Source organism: Cryptosporidium ubiquitum (genome assembly GCF_001865345.1).
Source record: "Cryptosporidium ubiquitum isolate 39726 chromosome Unknown contig_2, whole genome shotgun sequence".
NCBI lineage: Eukaryota > Apicomplexa > Conoidasida > Eucoccidiorida > Cryptosporidiidae > Cryptosporidium > Cryptosporidium ubiquitum.
In genome coordinates this window covers 131,872-154,832 of record NW_021639842.1, presented here as the reverse complement: position 1 = coordinate 154,832, position 22,961 = coordinate 131,872, and the positions used below count along the sequence as shown (strand labels likewise).

Here is a 22,961-nt window from a genome sequence, read left to right as displayed (position 1 = left end):
AATTATATTAAAAAAAAACATATTTGGTAAAAACTAAATTACATGACTTTGGCGCCTAAAAGTTAAAATTGATATTTAAGTCTGCTATTTTGGAAATCAGAGAAATTTAATAGTAAGTCATCAACAGACTTTTCAATGCTGTTATTGTTGGTTTTGAGTATATTTTCTGCCTGTAAAAGTGATATATCAAACAACTGAGAGAGTTTTTGGATATTTCCCGCATCAACATTAACAATGCTTAGATTCTGCATTTACATAGAGTAAGTATTAAAATAATTATTAGAATATGGCATAGAAATTATAGAGTCTTAAAAATACACTTGACTCTCCACCAATGCATTGGTTGATTGACTTACCTTCATATCTTCATCCAGGGCCCTCTTTGTTGCTAAAAGAGAAGACTGAATGTCAAAATTCAAGTTAGAGCTTGCATCCAAACCTTCGTTATTATTTGTATTTAACCCTGTTAGGTCTTTTTCTCCTCGTGTATTATCCACCATTAGTTGTCTACACAAGTATATTTTGTAATAATATTATTGGTTTTTATTATATAACTTTATATAGCAAATATTATTATATTAATAGTTTTTATTTAATATTTTGTTGTACCTAATTTTTCAGTATTTTTACTCAGTTACCATAAAATTACTTAAATTAGATCTGGCGGGAAACTTTTAAGGTTAAAAGATGCAGGTATGATAAAAAAAAATTCAATAAGTGATGAATTAAACTTAAGTGCTAAAACGTCAAAACTAAATGATATTCAGAATACTAATGGACAAAGTGCTGAATTCCAGGACTATAGTCCAAATTTGTACTCGGAGTGCTGATAGCATCGTTCTTAAGTCTGCCTGAGTTCTTATAGGGAGAACCAGCATATTCAGTTTCTGAATACTCTCTGTCAAGAGATTCCTTGTAGCTCGGAGATAATGCAATGTAGCTAAGATCTTGCTCAAGATCTTGCACAATATCGGAGTTAGGTTCGCCTACGTAATTACTACTAGTTAGGAAATTAATAGACGAGATTCTGTTTCTCAAATATTTGAAAGCACTGGTTGTGTAGTTATTGTTATAAATACTAATGTTATTCACAAATTGGAATTCTTCATTTGGAGTGGTTTCCAAAGATGAATCACACAAAATTTTGAAATCCTGACCTTCTTTAAGTTCTTTATTTTTGTAGTGGACTTTGAATACAATTTGATGCGTGCCATTTGAGAGGAAAAGATGATATTTGTACAAATTTTCCTCCTGATTGAACAACATTCTCTTTGGTTCTGACCATTTATTCCTTTTTTTTAATAAAATAAAGATCTCCGAAATCTCTTGAGTACTCCAGCCCCACTTAATAGGAACTAATTTATATTTAGAATCAACATTTCTTCTAACTGAATAACCAAGAAGAAATCTTTCAATAGTTTCCCTGGCTAAAGCTCTAGCTGAAAAGATAGAATTAGTCAAGATCTCTCTCTCAATGTTAATATTATTTATATATGTGTTTTTCCAGTAATTTTGTATAAATTTCGCATTCTGATTTCTTTTTTTAACAATCTCAACAAAATTTTTTTCATGAAGGAACGACCAATTATAACAATTCATACATCCATTCCCTCTATTGTTCGAAAGTGTCTCACCACACAATGATTTTCCAAACCTGGTCAGGAAACTTCTCCAACAAGCTTGTATTTGCATTGCAGAGCTGTTCAAAAGCTTTATTGGCCCAAATTTTCTGAAATATAGGTATTTTTTGCATAGATACCTTCTGAAGTAACATTGTATAACAATTGCAGCTAAATGCAGAAGCAAATTAAATCTTACGAAATAAAATGCTGATTTGTTAAGTTTTGGAATTAATCCACTGATTTCCTTGCTCTTATCATTAATAAGGGCCCTTAACTCACAATTTTCTCCACTATTACTTGTTTTCTTTTGGTTACTCATAGTTTCTTCCGAGGCTGTAAAACTCTTTAAAGGTAAAATCTCTAAATTAGGTAACTTTTCTTTATTCAATGATATACTCCTTACAAGTACATCATCCTTTTTATTCTTTTCATTAGTTTCAATTATAGGTCCTTCTTTTTCTACAGGGAATTCCGAATTTATCTTTCCCATAGAATCTTCAGATAGTGAATATAAATCAAATGGTATTCCGTGCCTGTTTCTGTTACTATTCAATCTCTCATTCTCGCTATCCTCTATTTCATTTATTTGGCTTTTTGAAGATTTCAATCTTTCTAATGAATCTCTTTCAATTAATTCCAAAGGAATTGAAGAAGTAATTGTTTTCACTTTTCTAAGCTCCTGATCTTCTGTTACCTCAATATTTGATGGTACCTTGGAAACTAAGTCAGGAGATGATCTTAACGATTGAATTGGATTAAACTCATCAGATTTTCTATTATTCGTTACAGATTCAATTGAACCTTTATATTGTATCTTTGAGTGACTATTATGTACTATATTAGAGTTATAACAACCTCTAATTGGTTGTCTAGTGAAATTATTATTTGGATTTACTGGATAAAATATATGTTGAGATCCATTTTGTATGATTCTTCCTATTGTGTTATTTCTTCTTATTGGCGAATAATCATCTCTTTCTCCATGGTTTATAAAAGACATACTTTCAGTTACTGGGAGGTTTTTACTTTCTTTAGAATTTATTCTATCTTTTAAAGTTATCCTAATTCTGTTAGATTTACCTGAATTTTGATGATTATTATCCAAATTCCTATTATATAAACGGCTAAACATTTTCAAAACTGCAATATCCTTTTAAATCATTACTTTTCAAATATTCTATTTAATTAAGTTGATTAATTTACCTTGAAATCTTGAGACTTTGAAAAAAAGGGAATTTTGTTTCTTTTAAGTCTGCTATCACAAAAAATAGTTTAAATCAATATGATCACAAAACTTAAGATCACTTTATTATTTCACTGTATTCACAAAAAACTTTAATAAATTGGAACTAGCTGTAATAAATAAATTATTAAATGTGATCAATTTACTCAAATATTACAATTTTTATCATTATCATAAGTAATAATTTTTAAGTATTTCTTTTTTAACTTGAACTCTTATAATTTAATTTGTACGTTTTTAATATTAAATTATTTATTTAGCTTTAATTACTATTTGTTTAGTCTGACCTAATTGTTTAGTCTTAAGCATACATACCTAGGCGGGCACTATAGGCGCCACGTTATATATTTGCATGTAATTTGTGAGTACTATTTTATCAGATGAAAAAATAAGTGCAAATTTAGATATATATTAAAATAGATAATTACTTTTCTTTTGAATTAAATAAACCTGTTCGATAGTATTGTAATAAAATATTTTAATAGGAGAAATGAGTTAGTAGGTTCTCAGTCGGAAGAAAAAAACGATAAAATTCTCAAATTCGTTAGTTGTTTACTTTTGAAATAGATTTTTGAATGTTCATTCTGATTCTCTTTACTGAAATGGAAAAAAGAAGTTTATTAGTATATTAAATAATAAAATAAACTTACGTGAACTTTTGTATGCTTCTCCAACAATATTGATTTTGTTAGAGACTCCAATGATGGGTAGAACTACAATCTCCATACTTCCACAGGCTTTGATTTCATCATTAATTATAAATTGGAGGTAATGGATTCCTTTTGTAAGACAAGTATTTACAAGGAAGCAGTTTTCCTGGCTGTCCCAATTGAGTTTTAAATATTCTTGCCAAGGTTTACAGGTGAAGGACCCTCTTAATTTAACATCATATTTAGTATACTCATAGCTTTGGGTACTGTTAGTCTCAAAAGAGTGATTTTTACTAATGGTACCATCATTACTCCAAATCCATTTAATGTATACATCTTTAATAATGGAATCCATAAATTTTCTTGTTTTGTATCCTTTCCATAGAGAAGCAATCTTACAACTTGCAACATTTCTGGCAGTCATAACGCTTTTTACCAAGAACTCTCTCATAAGCTGATTACGATAAATATATATTCTCCAGTACCTTTGAATTACGTGAATTGCATCCATGATTTGATTTTTGGAAAATTTACTTCTAGTAATGGGATTAACATATCTTACAATTCTATTATTGTCAAAATTCCTATAGTGTTTTTGAATAATACTAGCTGAATAACTCATAAGAGCATAGTTTAGTCCTCCAATTGTACTTTTCTTGTTAATTCTTTGATATCTATTAATCTTAATACATCCTTTGACTTTATTTGGGGTTAAAGAGTTTTCGGAGTCATCAATTTCTATTTGGTGTGAAATGATTGAAATCATTTGTTGAAGTGTTTGGGCAAGTTCAGGAGAGACAAGAATTTCAGTAACAGATGAATCATTAGCTTTACTGATATGACCACTAAAACATGAATTAATTGGTGATTTGACGAGTGCTTCGCATTCACCTATTGGATTCCTTAACCTTGAAAAATAACTTCTAGGATTAGCCAGTCTATTTCTCGAAGAATTGAAGCACATACCAGTGGGAGAGCTCATGAGTGAAATATTTCCAGTAACTATTTGATCACCTTTCTGACTAATAGCTAGTAATCCATTGTTCAAATTAGTGTATGGAGTAACTCTAGGTCCAAATTGGTTGACCAAATTTCTGTCATTATAAACGTTAAAGAACATATTGTTTCTCATATTTTGATTTGGAATCATATGAATTATTGGCTCTGGACTTGGCAGCACCATAGTATTTCCAACTGTCCTATTGTGATCTGTTATCATGATTGGGGACATTGGACTCAAAATACCAATACATGGGTTATTTCTTCCCATATTATCATTAATTCCACCTATTAAAGATGACATATAATTCACTATCTTATAGACAATCGTCCCATTTCTTATTTGTTTACGACCATTTTCTTCTTCTGATCTTACATTCTCATTATTTACTAACATCTCTGCCCAATTAACTTAACTTTTTTTCTACTATATTAATTCCAATATTTAATTATTACGTCTCAATCTCAACTCTGGGTTTTAGATTCCCATAAAGTACAAATCTTTTAAACTTGAGGTAACTCGTTATAAAGCTCAATGTGTAATTACTTACTTCAAGATGCTACTTTTTTTTTTAAGCCCAAACGTCAAATAAATACACTTCATTTAACTTTGTAAATTTTTCACCAGTCTGGTTCACCGTCCATATCATAGAATAGGTATTATTCAAATTTATTATTATTTCTAACTAATTATTACTTTATTTTAATTTATTAAAAAATTCAAACCTTACATTATTGTTCCACTTTTGGTATTCTTGACTAACGATAATAATTTTTACATGTAATTTTTTTCCCGCCGTATTAATTAATTAATTTTTAATAAATTTAGATCAAATACGTAAAATGGATTTTAAAAATCAAAAAGGGGGGGTGAGGGGGGAGAGTGGGTGGGAGGAGTGATGCAGGGATTTTGGGTTGAGCTTTAATACATTATTAGAAAAGAGCATGGAATTGCTGAGAACTATTAAATCAAATTAGATATAGCTGAATGTTTGATAGGTTATGAGTTAGATAATAAGGTTTTGCATTAAATGCTAATTATTGTTAGAAATAGTTCCAAATGAGAAATAATAATTAAATATTTGACTAATTAGCTTTATACACTTCAAATTCCCTATAATTAGAAATTTTCATAATTTTTTTTTCGGCCATATAAATTGAATAATTATTTGCTTTTTGATATAACAATTAATTATTGTTTACACACAAAAGTCAAGAGCAAACTACCCTACAAATGTTATGTTAAATGCCATTGCATGTTTTTGGCGCCATATTGAGTATTATTTTGTACAGAAAGTAATTAATTGGAGATAGGAGAAATCTGAGCAAAAAGTAAAGAAGAAATGTATTAAGAATAAGCTATTTGTTTTCTTGAAAACTTTATATATACGTACAATATTTTTAAGATATCGAATATAATTAATTAAGGGATATAAAAAGTAAATTAGTTTTAAAAAGTAGTTTCAAAGTCAATATATGACAATTGAACATGCAAAACGAGCGGGCTAATATTGGAATGCAGTGGGGTGAAATAAAAACGGATGATTTGAGTAAAGAAAATTGTGGGACAAAAAAAAAAGCAAATATATAAGCTTAGTGGTTTTAACAATTTTATGGCCATATTTGGAATTATTTGGGGAATGAAACTTGTATTTTGATTGTTTAGTACAAATATAGGAAAAATTGGAAAGAAAGGTTAAGTGGAATTTTGTCTTGAACTTATGAAATCCATCTTAAGGTTTGAAGAATACAGAAATATATCTAAGGCAATTAAAACCAGGAAATATCTAGAAGTTAACAAAAATTTAAAAGTTAAAGATTTATAAGATAATCAAATAATTTGAATGTCTACATTGAATTATCAAGGTCTTTATTCTCGTCACATATTTGGAATTCATCGCTCCTATTCTCCTGGTTGATTTCAGTATCTTGAGAAAAACTATTATTTTCTTGAGAATTATCTGTGTTTAATTCTAAGTTATCTTTATTTTCATAGTTGTCAGTTTCCACGTTTCCAGTATCATCATTTAAATCAAGTGAATTTCCGATTTCGGGGACATTCTTATTAATCACTGTACAGACATATATATAATGATACAAGTCAGGTCTGGTTGAAGTAGTAATGTTGGTATTTTCTTGTGAATTAGAATCCTCATCATTGTAGTTTTTTAGTTTATAAATTTGGTCATTTGCAGGCTTCTTTATTGGAATGGTGGTTACTTCCCATTCTTTTATGGATTTTAAATAGTTCAGTCTATAGTTAGGTTGCCCATAAGAAATACATATGTACCTGCCTTTTTCGTAGTTGAGAATTCTGACCAATTCCCTCATCATTGTGTCAATATTAATGTGACTATTTTCACCACATAAAATTGAATCAAATGTCCCCTTATCAATGACTACATTATAATCATCGTCAGAATACTGATACATGTCTAAAACATTACTAACTTGACATGGAATATTTCTTGAAGCAAACCTTTCGTGCATAATCTCTACTGCAACAGTACTAATATCCATTGCTTCCACTCCATGATAACCCTCATCATAAATTTCTTCAGGCAATCTGCTTGTTCCATTACCGATTACCAATATTTTGTCGTCAAATTTCAAATAATCTTTGATTATTTCCCTCATATTCTCCCATCTTTGATACCAATCATATGGATTCGAATCCTTCTTGTATCTCTCTTCCCAGTATTCAGTAGTCCCGTAGTCTGCCATAATTTTTTAATCAAGTTAACCAAAATTCAACCAAAACAAAAAAAAAATCGTGTTGATTTAAGTCAGTTCAACGTATATAAAATGTAAATAATCAGTATTTTTCGAAAAATTCTCCAATTCAATACCAGAAATACTTCTATACTTATAGCTTATACTCGAAACACAAAATTTAAAATCTAACCCACAATCTCAAAATCAAAACTCTGTAAAAATCAAACTTAATCTTTTAAATTTTAATATTCAATTTTCCCAATACCTATTTATTCCCTATTTTAAATTAATTACAGAAAACCCGCCCCACATGTAATAGTATACCGTTGTAAACAAGTAGTTTAGGCGGGCTCCCCCACCTATAAATCATTCACAAAAAAACGCACATGCTCAAATAATGACTAATCGTCAACTTTCGATTAAGTTATTTTTGCCTGATAAAAAAAAGGAGAGAGAAAGTGATTAAAAAAAGTAAAATGTATAGTCATAATAGTCGTAATACTTAACTTCTATGTTATTATTGAAGACATTTTCTTCCTTAGTACGATTCACCCTAGGTACAACGCAAATTACTCATATAAAAGGGAAATTATTCTTTGTAAATACGGAAATCTGCTTCGATCATTAAGAAAATCTGAGTCATTCCTCGCGATATTGATTAAGTCTCTGATAAGCATTGAACGATACTCGTTCTGAATATTTGTATAATTACGAGAGTTTAAAGAACCGCTAATGTTCAAGTTAGCCTCTGTTTGGTGAATAATCATTCTTAAAAGTTCTTGTGTAGTGGGATGACTATTAATTCTACCACTTGACACATTTGCACTTTCGTTAGAAGGCTGTTGGAAGCCAAAACTTGAGCTACTAGAAAACACATCACCTTGTTGGTAGGTATCACTGAAAGGTCTGGTAGAGAAGGAAGCAAATACATTTCTAGAGAAGTTCTGTGGGTTCCCAGTCCATCTTTCCCACTTTTCTCTAATTTCTTTAGGAAGTTGATTAATTACTATTTCATTGCTAAGATCAGGGCCTAGATTAGATGATGAATTTGCGTTAGCATTATTAATACCAAGACTGGAGTCACTTCTTTCAAGCATTTCAACTCCGCCTATAGTGTTATTCTGAGTATCTAAGCTGTTTTGTTCCAAATTAGCGTTATTTAAAGAGTCTCCTATCAATTCAGTTGAAGGTTCCTCATCTATATTTATTCTTTTAGTAACCTCTGGAGCACCATCATTTTCTAAGGCTCCAGAATTCTCTCCGTCTTTACTAGACCTGTTCCATTGTAAGCCTTCAATGAGCCTGTCTTGCTCAACATATTGTGCCATGTTTTGGAACAACCAAGCCAAAAGTGAGCCAAGATGAGCCGAAATGTGGGAGATAAGTGCAAGTAAGTGTACTGTATAGCAAAGTCTTGGGATATCTAGTCTAGCAAATCTCTCCTGCCACGCTTGTATCTGCATTAGATTTGATTGAACTATTGACATAGCTTGAAGATATACTGATATGAATATTGCTAATGGACCAGAATCCATAGAGTCTATAGGAGGGGGGATCGTAATTCTTGGTCTTCTCCAGCCACAGTCCCTTTCTAAAACGTCCATTAGTTCATTAAGAGAATCCCAAGGGAGAAACCTATGAACCACCTCATTGGATATATACAGTCTATGTGAGTGGTGCTGAATATAGTCTGAAGCTTGGCCTAGAACTAAATTTTCTCCTGAAACACTTCTGCTACTCACGTTCGAAGGAATTGGAGGCAAGGCAGAAAAGCTTTCTTGATTCGGTTCCCTTCCATTTGTGCATTCTAATCCACTCATTTCTCTGATTCCTGCTGCAACCGTTCGAAGCTGGTTTGCTGAATCTTCTAGTACATTTGAAATATTCTTAAAGAAGTTGTCTGAGGAGGTTCTGTAAGCTTCTGATACATTTGAACTTGATTCTGTGGCATTCCCAGTATCATGTGGAACCCTCCCCGAGTCAGGCTCCCCTTGGGAGGTTGTTGTAGCTCCGCTTGCTATTACATTTGAGTTCTGAGAAAGATTTATAGATGGGATTCCTGCTGAAGAAGTTGCTCTAATTGTGATTGGAATTGAAAAATTAGAAATGGGAATTGTTGCAACTGCCAACCCTGGACGCCCTATAGGAAGTACACCTGTCCTAGCTGTATTAAGAGCTCCAGAGGAGGCAATCTGAGTCCAGCTTAGACCTGAGGCTGGGGTTGCGATAACTCTTCCTCTTGTGTCTTGGGAGGTGTTTCTTGAAGTTCTCTCAGAAGTTCCTGTATTAGTATTTCCAGAACCGAGATTAGTGTTGGAACCAGCATTAGTCCTAGTTCCAGTTCCTCTTCCAGCTCCAGCCTGGCTATCCCTACCCTCAGACCTGGTGGATCCTTCTTGGATGACCTCTCCAACTGGTTGGTTAAAGGCCTGGAAAATTCTGGAAACTATGGTTCCGATCCTCCCAATTGGATTACTATTCATTGGATCACCTCTAGCACCTTCTCCATTGCTGCCTCTAAAACTTCCGTGATTTTGTGCTGAGTTGCTGCTGGATCGGCGCTCTGTATTGCTTCCAGTATGGTCAATATTAGAACCACCAATATTTGAACTACCTCTGTTTTCAGTTCCTGTATTTGTACTTGAAGAATTTGCAGCATTATTAGTTGAGACACCATTTGAGGTGGATGTACTGTTTCTTCTGGTCTCATTGTTAGATGGAAAAGTGTCCGTATTTCTTCTTTCAGTGCTGGAGACAAGTCCTGATAACCCTGAAATTGTTGAAGGCTGGCCAATCCCAAATGAATTAAAAGTTACTGAGCTTATGTTTCTATTGTCTCCAGTTCCTGAAGAAGCACCTACTGAATTTGGGTCTAGTCCGTTACCATTGACAGCATCTCCAAAAGTTCTTAACACTCTCTGCATCAAATCTTCAGCTTCCATGGGGAGCCCAGTCTCGCCATCTAGTCTAATTGCTCCAAACATCATTGCACCAGGAAATCCTCCGATTGATGTGTTCAAACCTGGCATTCCAGATGCAGCAGCAAACAGATTGTGGACGTTACCTGTTGCTCCTCCTACTCCCGAAGCTCTTGGCCTAGACTCAGAAGTAGACTGAGCTGAGCTCTCATTTCTCTGATTCCTTGCATAAGGAACCAAATGAATTATTACACCATCCTCTTTGATATAAGCACCAACAGTATCATCATCCAACATACATCTTCCTCTGAAGATCAGACGCTGGTTGATTGCTTCAATTCCACTCTGAACCTCTATCAAAACTTTTAATTGGCGAATTGTAGAAGTTTGAGAAGCTTCTACTGTCAAATCCCTACCATTTAAAGGTCTTACAACAATTTTAAGTTTTTTTTCTCCATTTACCTCACTTTCAGAGGAGCCCACAACCACATAGTTATCGGAACTCACACTATTTGAAGCCTGAATTCCAACATCCGAATTATTCTCTCGGTCCTGGTAAGGTTTTATTGAATCCGTAGTTCCGGAACTCCCTTCTACTGGATTCCAATCCTCGGAAATGTACTCTTCACCAGGAATTTCATGGTTATCAGGGTTCTCTTGTGGGACTTCCTCACTGGATCCACTTGAAGGATTATCTTCCCTATTCATCTTGCGTCTCTTGTTGCTTCCTGTCCTGGGATCCTGGCTCCTCTCTCTACTACCGATGATATTATCTTTCTCGTTATTTCGAGTTATCTTTCACAAATAAATAAATCCCCTGTATTCTCTACACTATTCTTTGTCTATGTTGACTTTGAATCTTATTTAGCAAGCCTCTACTATGTAGAAAAACCTTTTAAATGATTCTAGATTCCAATTTGAATCTATTCCTGTAATATAAATAACTTCCCTTTTAGTGGTTATATCCAACCTGTTTGTTTCTCTGAAATCCAAATTTTCTATAGTTTGTACACGAGAACCGAGTAAATTTAGTCCTTGTTGTTGTTTACTATTAATAACAAATTTAATTGAATAGCACACTTAACTAGAAGTATTCATATAATATTTGGTATTTATAATTAGTAATTATATTTAGTAATATATTTGTTTGTCATTTATTTAAATAAATTATGTTCAATACATAAATATATTTATGTATAATATATATAGATAAATAAATAAATAAATAAATAAATAAATATATATATATATATATATATATATATATATATATAGTTTATGTTTAAGTATATTTATTCATATATATTAATATTGCTTTTAATATATACAAATAATATGTGTAATTTTACCCCCTCCCCCCATCCGAATTTTAACCAAGTTTTCACTAATCAAAATTACTAGAAATAGCTTTTATTTGCCAAGCTATTTGCAAGTTTGGCCAGCTTTTAATCCTAATTCTTTTCATACTACTTCTAACATATGTTTCAAAACCTAAATGTTCTAAATCATCTATTGCTCAATTTAAAGACTTTTCTCAACACCCAAATTTGCTAACATACCTATTACATCCAAATAACACGTAACTTCAAATACGATTATCAATTAGAAAACACATCCAAAAAACTTCTTCAAAACCACCCCTTACCCTTATACCTATCTTTTCCCCTTGTTTTTGCTTAAACCTACTTACCAAATTTATAAATTTAAACCATTTCTAAAACCCGCCAGAATTTAGTTTTATTATTTCCCTATACTGGTTTGCAGAGTCAATTTTTATTTTAGGCGGGAAACATTTAATAATTAATTATCTAGAAATGGACAGTTAAATTTTACATTTTGGGAGAAATTAGCCGGTAAGGTCAGAAAAGAAGATTAACCCCAGAATGTTTGACATTGGTGGTTGTGAAAGGTTGGGTAATATGGAGATCAGTCAAATGAATATAAATGCAAGTACAAATAGTCAGGAGGAAGTTGAAGGAATGTACTTTAAGATGGAACGTCCTCGGTGTATGAACTGTTGTGTTTGTGGAATAATGACAGAGATAAATCCATCTAGGATGTGTATAAACTGCATTCGATCAGAAGTTGATATAACTGAAGGTATTTCAAGACAGGCAATAATATCATTTTGTAGACAATGCGAAAGATTTCAGAAGCCTCCATGGGTATCCTGCCAGCTTGAGAGCAGGGAGTTATTGGCTTTATGTTTAAAGAAGATCAAAGGTCTAAACACTGTCCGGTTAGTCGACGCATCATTTATTTGGACAGAACCACATAGTAGAAGATTAAAGGTGAAGTGTACAATTCAAAAGGAGGTTATGAATGGGGCAATTATCCAGCAAAATATAGTGGTTGAGTTTTTTATGCAAGCTCAACAATGTGATGACTGTAGAAAGAGTTTTACTCCTCATACGTGGAATACTGTGGTACAGGTACGTCAGAGAGTAGAACATAAAAGGACCTTTTTGTATCTGGAACAGTTAATATTAAAGCACGGAGCTCATGAGAAAGTTTCTAATATAGTTGAAAAGTCTGATGGACTTGACTTTCAGTTCCAACAAAAAAGCCATGCTCAGAAGCTTGTGGATTTTATTACTCACTACTTTGCATCAAAAGTTAAAAGCAGTAGACAACTTATTTCCCAAGACCTGAGTTGTAATACACATAATAACAAGTTCACTTTCTCTGTTGAACTATGCCCTATTTGCAAAGATGATGTAGTTTTTATTCCAAAGAACCTCTGTACATCTCTTTTAGGAGGTATTTCTTCATTAATGCTATGTAAGAAAGTTACCAATAGAATTTCTCTTATAGATCCTTTTACTGGTAGAGAGGCGGATATTACTAAAGAGAAATACTGGCAATACTCAGGTTCTAATAGCAGTTCATTTATTCCTTTGCTTTCACGTTCAAGTTTAGTTGACTTTTATGTTATTAATGTTGATAGGATCAGAGGTCGACATTCAGTTGGAACTGACCAGAGTCAAGGAATAAGCAGCAAAATTTGTATTGCAGAAGTTGAGATCTGTAGAGAGTCTGATTTAGGAATTCCAGACTCAAGCGTTATAGTAACCACTCACTTAGGAGCGTACTTGAATCCAGGAGATTGGGTTTCTGGATATGATTTTAGGACTTTGAATAACTTTGGTGTTGTTGAAGATATTTCAGAGTTCATTCAATGGAGAGAACGCAATCATGATGTTATTTTGGTCAAAAAGGTTTTTCGAAAGAATCATAATAATCAGGATTCTTCATCCATTCAAAGGCCTTGGGTCCTTCAAAGACTTCCAAAAGAGCTTGCTTTTGATTCTACAAACTCTAAAAGTAACTTTAATCAGGATCTTGAGCAATTCAAGGCTGAACTTGAGGAAGATTCCGAAATGAGACGTGATGTTAACCTATATTGGGATCCTAGAATACAAGAATCATCAAGGGAAGTTTACCAAAAGGCAAGAAAACCAAGACACCTTGTTAAAAAGGATAAAGTTTCAAAGAACCACTCATCAAGTCACTTTGAATCTGATGATATGGTCATGGATGATGGTTATCAACAAGATCATGATGAAGAATTCTCTCAACAAGTTGACATTTCTGAGCTTCTTGATGGGCTTTCTATCAATGATTTGCAGTAGAAGGATCACAAAGTTTCTACACAAATTTTTTTTTTCCAACTATAAATATTTAACTAGTTAAATAGGTAGCTATATTATAAGTCTATTTTACTACTTGGCTTTCTTTATATTAAATCTTAAAACTTAATATATATATGAATTGCGAGTATATATATATATATATACTAAACGTATATGTATATTTATTACTAAGGTTTTGGATTTCAAATTCTTTGGGTTAAAACGACATTTAAAAAGATATTCAGGCCACTAATGTAATGCTTCTTGGCACCGTTTTTAATCCTAAACTCTATAAACTTGTAGATCACTCTTCTTCCTCTTCCTCTTCTGATGCATGTACACTAACAGAGTCCCGTACTCCTATCGCGCTCTCAACATCATCCGATTTTGAAGACTTTGTTGTTTCACTACTTGATGATTCAGAGGCATCTTCTGACTCACTAGAGTCCTTCCTCTCTGAACTAGATTCTCTCTCTTCCCCCTTACCGTGATTTTTCCTGCCATTCTCTTTATGATCATCATCCTTATCCCTATCTTTATCTTTATCTTTGTCTTTGTCTTTGTCTTTGTCTTTGTCTTTATCCTTATCCTTATCCTTATCCTTATCCTTGTCATTATCATTATCATCGTCTTTCTTTCCTTTGCCTTTTTTCTCCTCATCTTTCTTTTCAGAAGGTTCAAATAAAGACCCTCCAGTTAGAACAGCCTCGGCTTCCTGCAAAAGACTCTTTGCACTATTTGCAGCCTCTCTACCATTTTCTGCTGTAGATGATTCTCTATCTTTTTTCTCTTCTCTATCTTTTTTCTCTTCTCTATCTTTCTTCTCTTCATCATCTTTCCTTTCTTCGTCCCTCTTTTCTTCATCTCTACTTTCTTCATCTCTCCTTTCTTCATCTCTCTTTTCTTCATCCCTTTTCTCTTTTGGCTCAGCTATTCCTTCAGCCAAGGCTTCCTGAGTAAATGGAGGAACTCCTTCTGAGAAACCCTTTGAAAGCCCAGACTTAACCAGCTGTCTTAACCTTCTTCTTGTTACAAACTTAATCTGACCATTTTCATTTACAAAGGGTATCAACATATCAAAAGGTTTAATTTTTTCTTCCTGGCCAGTTACAAGCAAGTCCATAGTCTTGAGTTCAACTCCATATTGACCAGTATTAGCATCCAAAACCAAGGGAATAAAGTTAGCTCCATTTGGAAACTTACCCTTACCTATATTTGGGGATGCTTGAAGTGAAGGTAGCTTTCCATTCTGTATAGAGTGGAGATTTGTATGTGCTTCATGAGTTACTGTTGTAGGAGACCTTTTATGAGAATGGTCACACTCAGGATTTGGCCTATCAGAATCATGTTTCACAGTTATCAAATCCCCTGTTTTTGCTGATAATACAGAATCTGTTATAGTTCCTGTTATAGTTCCTGTTATTGTGGCATTTCTCTTTTCCCCTGGTTTCCTCTGACCATACACAGTTTCGTGGCAACAGTCAGATAGGGGCTTCTCATCACCACAGTTGCATCCTGATGGAGGGTTTGATGGTGGTGGTGGCGAAGAAAAAGGGGGATGCTCCGGTTCATGCTCCGGAGGAGGTGGGGGAGGTGGGGGGATAAATGGCAGGCCATCATGTTTTGAGCCATTCTCCTCTGAAGGAGGGTGATTCCCTGGGGGGCTTTCCTCAGAGTGACCTCTTTCAGAATGACCTCCTTCAGAATGTTCTCTTTCAGAATGACCTCCCTCAGAATTTCCTCCCTCAGGATGGCCTCCTCCAGAGTGGCCGCCTCCCTCAGAATGGCCTCCCTCAGAATGTCCTCCCTCAGGATGGCCTCCCCCAGAGTGACCTCCCTCAGGATGACCTCCCTCAGGATGACCTCCCTCAGGATGACCTCCCCCAGAGTGACCTCCCTCAGAGTGGCCTTCATTCTGTTTCGCCTCTGGTGGTTTCGAAGGATTTTCAGGAGAATGGCCTTCTGACTTAGATACTCCTGCGGCAGGATTGACTCCATTAGTATCTTGTGTGGGTTTGGGACCTTGTTCTTGTTTTCCTTCACTCTTTTCATCATGCTTCTCTTCCTTTTTATCTCCACCTCCCAAACCAAAAAAAAAGCTTTTCACCTTTAATGATTGTCCTTGATCTGTAACAGCCAATAATAGCACTAGGAGAAGCCCTAAAATGTGAACATTTCTCATTTTTTGATTTTCATAAATTATCTTAAATTTTTTGTAGTTGTTGGTTAGTGTGTGATATCTAATAACTGCAAAATAACTTTAAAGTTGGGACTATTGGCCAACAATGACTTTAGTTTTATTGAGTATTTTTGAGTATGATTCTTTACTCTTCAAGTTTTTTAAATGTTTAATCTCCCCAAGAAATTCCCTTATTCTGACTTTAGTTAGGTGCATCTAATACTTGCTTGTACAAGTTTCACATTTAATCACACAAATAATGATTTATATATCTGCACACAAAAATATTCACTAAAGCAGAAAGAAAAAAAAAAATTCCATTTAAAAAAATTAAAGATATAATTTTCCAGTTTTGTATTAATGATATTTACACATTTAACATCTAGTTTGGTTAAAGATTACTGTCTATTTTTAACCTTTTCTCCGGTGGACAGGATGGTGAGTTTAACTAAAGATAAGGTAAAGGCCATTCCTAGATAGTCTTGAATTATATAATGTAAAACTAAAGTTACAACAAACAATAACAAATAGACCTTATGATATTCTATATAAAAATTAATTGGGTCATTTTATTTCAGTGAAAAAAAATAATGTTCCTGTATGCATGTGTAAATTTTTACTTTTTAATATTTTTTTTGCCAATTTTTACTTTAAATAAATACATGATAATGGCGCCTAATGTCATAATATTTTATTATTATTTGTATATAAATAATAATTAATGTGTACAATAATATTAAATTAATTGTATAATAATGTAATACTGTTGACTTGATGTAATTTAGCATCAATAAAGAGAAATTAAGGAATATAGTATTGTAAACTTTTGAACAATTTGATAAGAACATAGATACAGTGTTTGTGGAAGTAGTTGACAAGTGGGTTAGTTTTTTTGGAATTCGTGATTATTAAGAATAATGGAAGACGGTTTCGACGAAATATCTCCTTCATCCTCGCAAATATCAAATGAGGATGTTTTTAACATCGAGGAGGAGATGGAGTTTTCAGGACTAACTAAGGATTATAGTATAAATACGTCAAACAGCAGAGTAATAGAAAACGAGGAGAGTGGGATTTTAAACAATGAAATGGTAGACTTAGTTTTAGACTATGTATCGTATAAGGTTGGAGAGGGGAGTAATGCAACAGGAATAGAAAAAGTAGATTCCACGATACAAAATTGTAGGAATTCAGGATTTAAAAAATCCACAATTCTCAACTATTTAGTAAATTCTGGGTATTTGGATTTAAATGAAGGGGGAGAAAATGGAGAATCTGTGGAAGATAGTTTGAGCTATATTCAGTCCATGCTTCATCAGAAAAGCAAATATATTCCAGAAAATGTTGAAGAAATCACTCTAGCAGTTTCTTCTGCAACGAAACTCTTTATTTTGGAACTAATGGGAAAGATCAACAAACAACTAAATGAAAGTTCCTCAAACAAAAAACTTATCACAACCAAACACATATATGATGCTTATATTAGTCAGAAAAAACTGATTCCAGATTTATAGTCTTTATTATACATGTTCTACCACTTTGGGTATGATTGGCGCCAAAGATAAATATATATGTATAATTTATATGATATAAATAAATAATAAATAAATAAATAGTAATAAATTAAATATAAATAAAAATAGTATGAATATACAATAAGTTATATATGCTAGTATTATATTTTTGCATAAATAAAAACTAATAGAACAGTAATCATAAATAAAAAAGAAAGAGAGAAAAAAGATACGAATTAACAATTCAGCTTCACAGTTATAATTGATTTGGATAGCACTGTAGTTAGGGCTGAAAAAGAAGTAGTGTGGGTTAACATTAAATTTTTATTCTTTGATCTTAAGTCAGGTTCTAAAGTAGTTTGGTTGGTACTATTCCTTAAATTTTGAAATATTCAATTTTTTTTTCAATCGCTACCAAACCATTAGATAACTAACTTCTTTCTTATACTATCTAAGTGCAAATACAGACTGAGTGAATTTATTCCTATTATATATAAATGGAAGAGATTTCAGAAGGGCAGACAGAATTGCTGCAGGTTTTTTGTGAGATCACAACTTGTGATGTAGCAACTGGGAGAACAATTTTGGAGTCAAGTAACTGGGATCTAGAGAATGCAGTATCTCTTTACTTTGAGCAACAGAACATGAATACATATGAAGATAACAATTTTAATGCTACTAGAGAAGCTAATGCTAGTAATGTAACAGGAGGTTTATCTGGGAACTTTAATGAGCAGGGGATTTTAGTTAATCAAGCGAATGAAAGCATAAGCCTAAGCAATTTTAAGCTGAACAAGTTTTTCAGAATGTTCTTCTCGGTTTGTAGAACAAGTCTGAGCACTATCTTTGGATTTTTTAAAACATTATTTTGCGTTCCAAAGTTAAATAACGGAATACAAGATAACATATCAATGAGAAACTCGAACAGATCGGTCATAACTCAGATTGAACAAGCTCAGATTGAAGAGGCTAGGAGAATTAGAGAAGAGCAGGATCTTGAGTATATGAGATCCTTAAATTTGGATTCAATGAGACAAGAGAAGGCGTTGGAGAAAAAAAAGTATAAGGATTTGATTAAAGAAAGAAGAGAAAAATTCTATTCTGAGTTCCAAAAAGAAAGGGAAATTGATAAAGAGAGCTGTTCCAGAGTTTGTGTAAAGAACTCTGCAGGGAAAAAGTTTCAAAGGAACTTTCATAAAGATGACTCCGTATATGAGATATTCAAATGGATTGATTCTCTTGGATTGGACGAGAGCAATTTAATCTCAGACAAATTCTCTCTAAGACTACCCCACTCCAAATCTGTGGAAATTGACGAATCGTATATAGATAATAAAATCACTATATATGAAATTGGATTCTATCCTAATACTCTCCTACTTATCAATAATTTTGATGAAGATTCTGATAACTAGACCTCTTTTGCCCTTTATAATGAACAAAAATTATAAATTTTACTCTTATTTCTATGATTATCCTTTTTCTTGTTTATAACTCGCCTCGCATTTCCTCCTTAATATATTTTTCCCCTTACTAAAACCTGCTATCTAGTGTAACTCTATATTTGGTTATTTATTTCTACCAATTACTAAGGAATACATCTAGGTAAGTATTATACAATTTTATGTGCATACCATTCTCGTCTGTCTAAATACACTTAATCTTTTACCAGAAGATTAAGAAACCAGATTTTTATATTTACTTATCTATGCACTAAATTAATAATTGATTTCAGTCCTAAAGTATTAATCTATTAATAATAGCATGTGGCGCCAAAAATATTGGCCTGACTTTGTTACTAATTTATGTAATAAATAAAATATCAATATAAATAATTGAGATAATAATATAAATGAATACACTAATAAAATATAATTAATTATTTTGAAGCATATTTATCATGTTATTTTCAGTATATATTATTAATATTAGTACATATATTACTTACATTAGTGTAAATGTAGACGGGGGTGTTGGGCGGTAAACATTTTAATTAATAAGGTTAAAAAAGACGAGAGGCAAATAAAGAAAGTTCGAGAGTTTAGACGAACAGAATTAGGAGCATTTTCCAAGTTTTTGTACAAATTGTTTAATTAGGGTAGTAAATTAGAATGCCACCAGCAGGTAAAGCAGATCCATCTGAAGTCAAGTACTTGTACATCAGACAACTTGGAGGCGAAGTGGGAGCAACATCCGTCTTAGCACCAAAACTCGGTCCATTGGGTATGTCACCAAAAAAAGTTGGTGATGATATTGCCAAAGGTACAGCTGCTTGGAAGGGTATGAAGGTTTGTGTTAAACTTACTGTTCAAAATCGTCAGGCTAAGATTGATGTTGTCCCAACAGCAACGTGTTTGTTGATTAAAGAGCTCAAGGAGCCAATTAGAGACAGAAAGAAGGTTAAAAATATTAAGCATAGTGGAAACCTGTCAATGAACCAAGTTCTTTCAGTTGCTCGTGCAATGAAATTCAAATCAAGAGCCAGAGCATTTTCTGGTACCGTTAAGGAGATTCTCGGAACATGTAATGCAATTGGTTGTACTGTAGATGGACAAAAACCTGTTGATCTACAAAAGATGATTGATGCAGGTGAAATTGAGGTTCCAACTGCATAGATTCTGTCTCTATGGCTCATTCATGGTATGCTTGTATCTACGCTTAGGCATGAGTCATAATTAAATCGGGAAGTAAAAGGGAGAAAGGAATTCAAACTTGAAGACCTAGTGGATTTATAAATTTGTTATTCATCCAGACGATTTACCTAATCATCTTTGACAAGATTCATATAGCCGTATTGCGAGCTTTCCGTGAGCTATGCTACTCTTGGATGCCAATATAGAGAGGATGATATTAATTTTTATATGGTATATCAACTTTATGCAACAAGGAGGGATAGAGAACAAAAAAGAAAGTTTTCTTTATTATAACACCAACTGCTGTTTGATAAAAAACTTATTTATTGCACAGCAATACTAGTAGTAGCATTTAAGTATTTCTTTAATTCTAAGTATTAATTCAAAAAAAAAATGCATATTTCTCCTAGTTCTGATGTATTCCATTATATTTTCCTTATTAAAAATATTTAGAATGCCGGTTCTGATTCCCGCCCATTGTTTAGGCGGGAAGCCAACTGGTATCGTTTAATTAATTAGATGATACTCCCCACATTTTTAGGTCAAGTTAGTCGGAGAGGGGTGGGGGAGCAGTTAGAATGGGTAATTGCGGTTAGATATATAAACAAATAGTGGAAAATAATAAGGACTGGTAAATAATACGTAGAGGAATTTTAAAGGAGAGGATAAACTTAACATAGACACCAAGAATATAAGATATAAAGTTATTAAATATATATTGCATTTTAGTTAGTGAGGGGTAGTTCAAGATAATTTCTAATAGATAAGACGTTAATAAACATTGTTGTGCATATTAATTACTTATTAATATAAAGGAAAAGTCAAGTGTGAGAAATTTCATGTCTATTAACTTAATTAACGTGGAAGGATACAATAAGATTCTATATAGTAATTATTATACTGGGGGAATTTTAGATAAAACACTTGGATATTAATAATATAGAAATATTTACTTATTGCGTGAATATTATATATATAGATAATAAGTAAATAGTATATTACTCAATAAGTAAAGGCTAAGAATTCGGCACACTATTCGTGATTCTGAACTTAATATTAAGAATTCAAAAATGAGTGATTCAGTTAATGCAAGAGAATCAAATGTTTACATGGCCAAATTGGCAGAGCAAGCTGAACGTTATGATGAAATGGCCAAGTACATGAAGGATGTTGTGGAGGCTAGACAAGAATCAGAAGAACTTACTGTGGAAGAAAGAAACTTGCTTAGCGTTGCTTATAAGAATGCAGTTGGATCTAGAAGATCTTCATGGAGAATTATTTCTTCAGTAGAGCAAAAGGAACACAGCAGAAATGCTGAGGATGCCAGCAAGATGTGTGGCAAATATAGAAGTAAGGTCGAGGCTGAGCTTACAGACATTTGCAATGACATCTTAACCATGCTTGACAAACACTTGATTCCCACAGCAACAAGCCCAGATAGCAAAGTTTTCTACTTTAAGATGAAGGGAGATTATCACAGATATATCTCCGAGTTTTCTACAGGAGATTCCAAACAGAGCTCTGCTGAGGATGCCTTAAAGGCTTACAAGGATGCCACTGTTGTTGCCAAGGATTTGGAGCCAACTCACCCAATTAGACTTGGCTTGGCTTTGAACTTTTCAGTATTCCACTACGAAATATTGAATGAACCAAGAGCAGCTATAGATATGGCCAAGGAAGCTTTTGAAATGGCCATCGAACAATTAGACAAGTTATCTGAAGATTGCTATAAGGACTCTACCTTGATTATGCAACTCTTGAGAGACAACTTGACATTGTGGACTGCTGATTTGGGAGCATCCGGAGAAGCAGAAGGCGCTCCAGAAGCATCATAAGCAACGCAGTATAGAGTTAAGATTTTTGAAACGATAAAAAAAGGAAAGTTTTCCGTCTAAGGGATTTTCTATTTCAAGGATAATTGTTATCAGACTCGAGGCCTTCTAGGTTTGCCATTATATATTAACTGAAATTCGAGTAATCAATATTTTTTAAGAAGTCTCTGACGGAATATCAATTAAGTATTTGGGAGAATTTTTGACATAAATATTTCAATTCTGGTTTAACTAATGTATTCGTGGTCCTTTTTTTCCATAATTACTTCCAGACTTTGTATAAGTCATCTGAGTCAGAAATCCTACTACTATCATGCGGGAAGGGATTGTATTCATTTCCTATCTAAATAGTCTTTTTTTCCCAGATGTTGGATTCCATATGCTGGCGATGGGAGATATATAGGATTAGATTAGAAAGTTAATGTAAAGAATCTTTACCTTAGACGCGATCTTATTTCATTAACATTGTAATTTTGACCTTTATTTCTTTTTCCCAAGTTTGTAAATTTCATCTTCTCCTATTAGCTGCTACTAAGAGGGTGCTTTTATTAGACGCCACAGTGGACCGAATAAAGAAATGGAGGGGATTTGGACCCTTAGAAAAGCTCAAAGAGTGATTTTTCTACATTTTTCAAATCCGATTGTAATATCTTTAGCTTCTTTCTTGACCCTAATAGCTTATTTATAAATTTAAATGCTTAGAGAAAGATCATTTACCTATTAAGCATTGAATGTGGGGATACATGTGCATGCTTTTTTTCTTTGTACCGGCATTTAATAATAAAAAAAATACGACTATGTGGGAATAGAAGGGGGTAGTGCCTTGGGAAACATATTTTGTATAGTTATAAAAAATATAAATAAATACAATTTAATTAACCGGAAAAAAGGAACTAGGAATTCAGAGTTTATAAACTAGGAGATTGTGATGAAATCAAAGATATAGAGTATTTTTAGTGTAATATTCCAAAAGTATTGTAGAAAACTAATAAAGTTGAAGTGCTTTTGCTTTTGATAGAATAAT

General features: G+C 33.0%; 11 protein-coding genes across 11 annotated transcripts; 5 read left to right on the top strand and 6 right to left on the bottom strand.

Moving 5' to 3' along the window:
- Positions 1 to 62: 62 nt before the first annotated feature.
- On the bottom strand, positions 63 to 500 carry cubi_00948 (uncharacterized protein; the record flags this gene model as incomplete). The annotated part of the gene is made up of 2 exons (XM_029017960.1): positions 63 to 245; positions 357 to 500. 2 exons carry the CDS (start codon positions 498 to 500, stop codon positions 63 to 65), a joined length of 327 nt encoding a protein of 108 aa, XP_028872911.1.
- Positions 501 to 771: 271 nt separating this feature from the next.
- cubi_00947 (uncharacterized protein) lies at positions 772 to 2,754 on the bottom strand (the record flags this gene model as incomplete). Its single annotated transcript, XM_029017959.1, has 1 exon — positions 772 to 2,754. One exon carries the CDS (start codon positions 2,752 to 2,754, stop codon positions 772 to 774), a length of 1,983 nt encoding a protein of 660 aa, XP_028872910.1.
- Positions 2,755 to 3,459: 705 nt separating this feature from the next.
- cubi_00946 (uncharacterized protein) lies at positions 3,460 to 4,911 on the bottom strand (the record flags this gene model as incomplete). The annotated part of the gene is made up of 1 exon (XM_029017958.1): positions 3,460 to 4,911. One exon carries the CDS (start codon positions 4,909 to 4,911, stop codon positions 3,460 to 3,462), a length of 1,452 nt encoding a protein of 483 aa, XP_028872909.1.
- Positions 4,912 to 6,362: 1,451 nt separating this feature from the next.
- Positions 6,363 to 7,238, bottom strand: cubi_00945 (methylase; the record flags this gene model as incomplete). The annotated part of the gene is made up of 1 exon (XM_029017957.1): positions 6,363 to 7,238. One exon carries the CDS (start codon positions 7,236 to 7,238, stop codon positions 6,363 to 6,365), a length of 876 nt encoding a protein of 291 aa, XP_028872908.1.
- A 560-nt stretch (positions 7,239 to 7,798) lies between these two features.
- Positions 7,799 to 10,855, bottom strand: cubi_00944 (UB domain-containing protein; the record flags this gene model as incomplete). The annotated part of the gene is made up of 1 exon (XM_029017956.1): positions 7,799 to 10,855. One exon carries the CDS (start codon positions 10,853 to 10,855, stop codon positions 7,799 to 7,801), a length of 3,057 nt encoding a protein of 1,018 aa, XP_028872907.1.
- Positions 10,856 to 12,030: 1,175 nt separating this feature from the next.
- Positions 12,031 to 13,779, top strand: cubi_00943 (uncharacterized protein; the record flags this gene model as incomplete). The annotated part of the gene is made up of 1 exon (XM_029017955.1): positions 12,031 to 13,779. One exon carries the CDS (start codon positions 12,031 to 12,033, stop codon positions 13,777 to 13,779), a length of 1,749 nt encoding a protein of 582 aa, XP_028872906.1.
- Positions 13,780 to 14,083: 304 nt separating this feature from the next.
- cubi_00942 (uncharacterized protein) lies at positions 14,084 to 15,961 on the bottom strand (the record flags this gene model as incomplete). Its single annotated transcript, XM_029017954.1, has 1 exon — positions 14,084 to 15,961. The coding sequence occupies one exon, from the start codon at positions 15,959 to 15,961 to the stop codon at positions 14,084 to 14,086; it is 1,878 nt and encodes a 625-aa protein (XP_028872905.1).
- A 914-nt stretch (positions 15,962 to 16,875) lies between these two features.
- cubi_00941 (uncharacterized protein) lies at positions 16,876 to 17,472 on the top strand (the record flags this gene model as incomplete). The annotated part of the gene is made up of 1 exon (XM_029017953.1): positions 16,876 to 17,472. The coding sequence occupies one exon, from the start codon at positions 16,876 to 16,878 to the stop codon at positions 17,470 to 17,472; it is 597 nt and encodes a 198-aa protein (XP_028872904.1).
- A 497-nt stretch (positions 17,473 to 17,969) lies between these two features.
- cubi_00940 (uncharacterized protein) lies at positions 17,970 to 18,887 on the top strand (the record flags this gene model as incomplete). The annotated part of the gene is made up of 1 exon (XM_029017952.1): positions 17,970 to 18,887. One exon carries the CDS (start codon positions 17,970 to 17,972, stop codon positions 18,885 to 18,887), a length of 918 nt encoding a protein of 305 aa, XP_028872903.1.
- Positions 18,888 to 19,583: 696 nt separating this feature from the next.
- Positions 19,584 to 20,087, top strand: cubi_00939 (60s ribosomal protein L12; the record flags this gene model as incomplete). Its single annotated transcript, XM_029017951.1, has 1 exon — positions 19,584 to 20,087. One exon carries the CDS (start codon positions 19,584 to 19,586, stop codon positions 20,085 to 20,087), a length of 504 nt encoding a protein of 167 aa, XP_028872902.1.
- Positions 20,088 to 21,175: 1,088 nt separating this feature from the next.
- On the top strand, positions 21,176 to 21,940 carry cubi_00938 (uncharacterized protein; the record flags this gene model as incomplete). Its single annotated transcript, XM_029017950.1, has 1 exon — positions 21,176 to 21,940. One exon carries the CDS (start codon positions 21,176 to 21,178, stop codon positions 21,938 to 21,940), a length of 765 nt encoding a protein of 254 aa, XP_028872901.1.
- Positions 21,941 to 22,961: the final 1,021 nt, after the last annotated feature.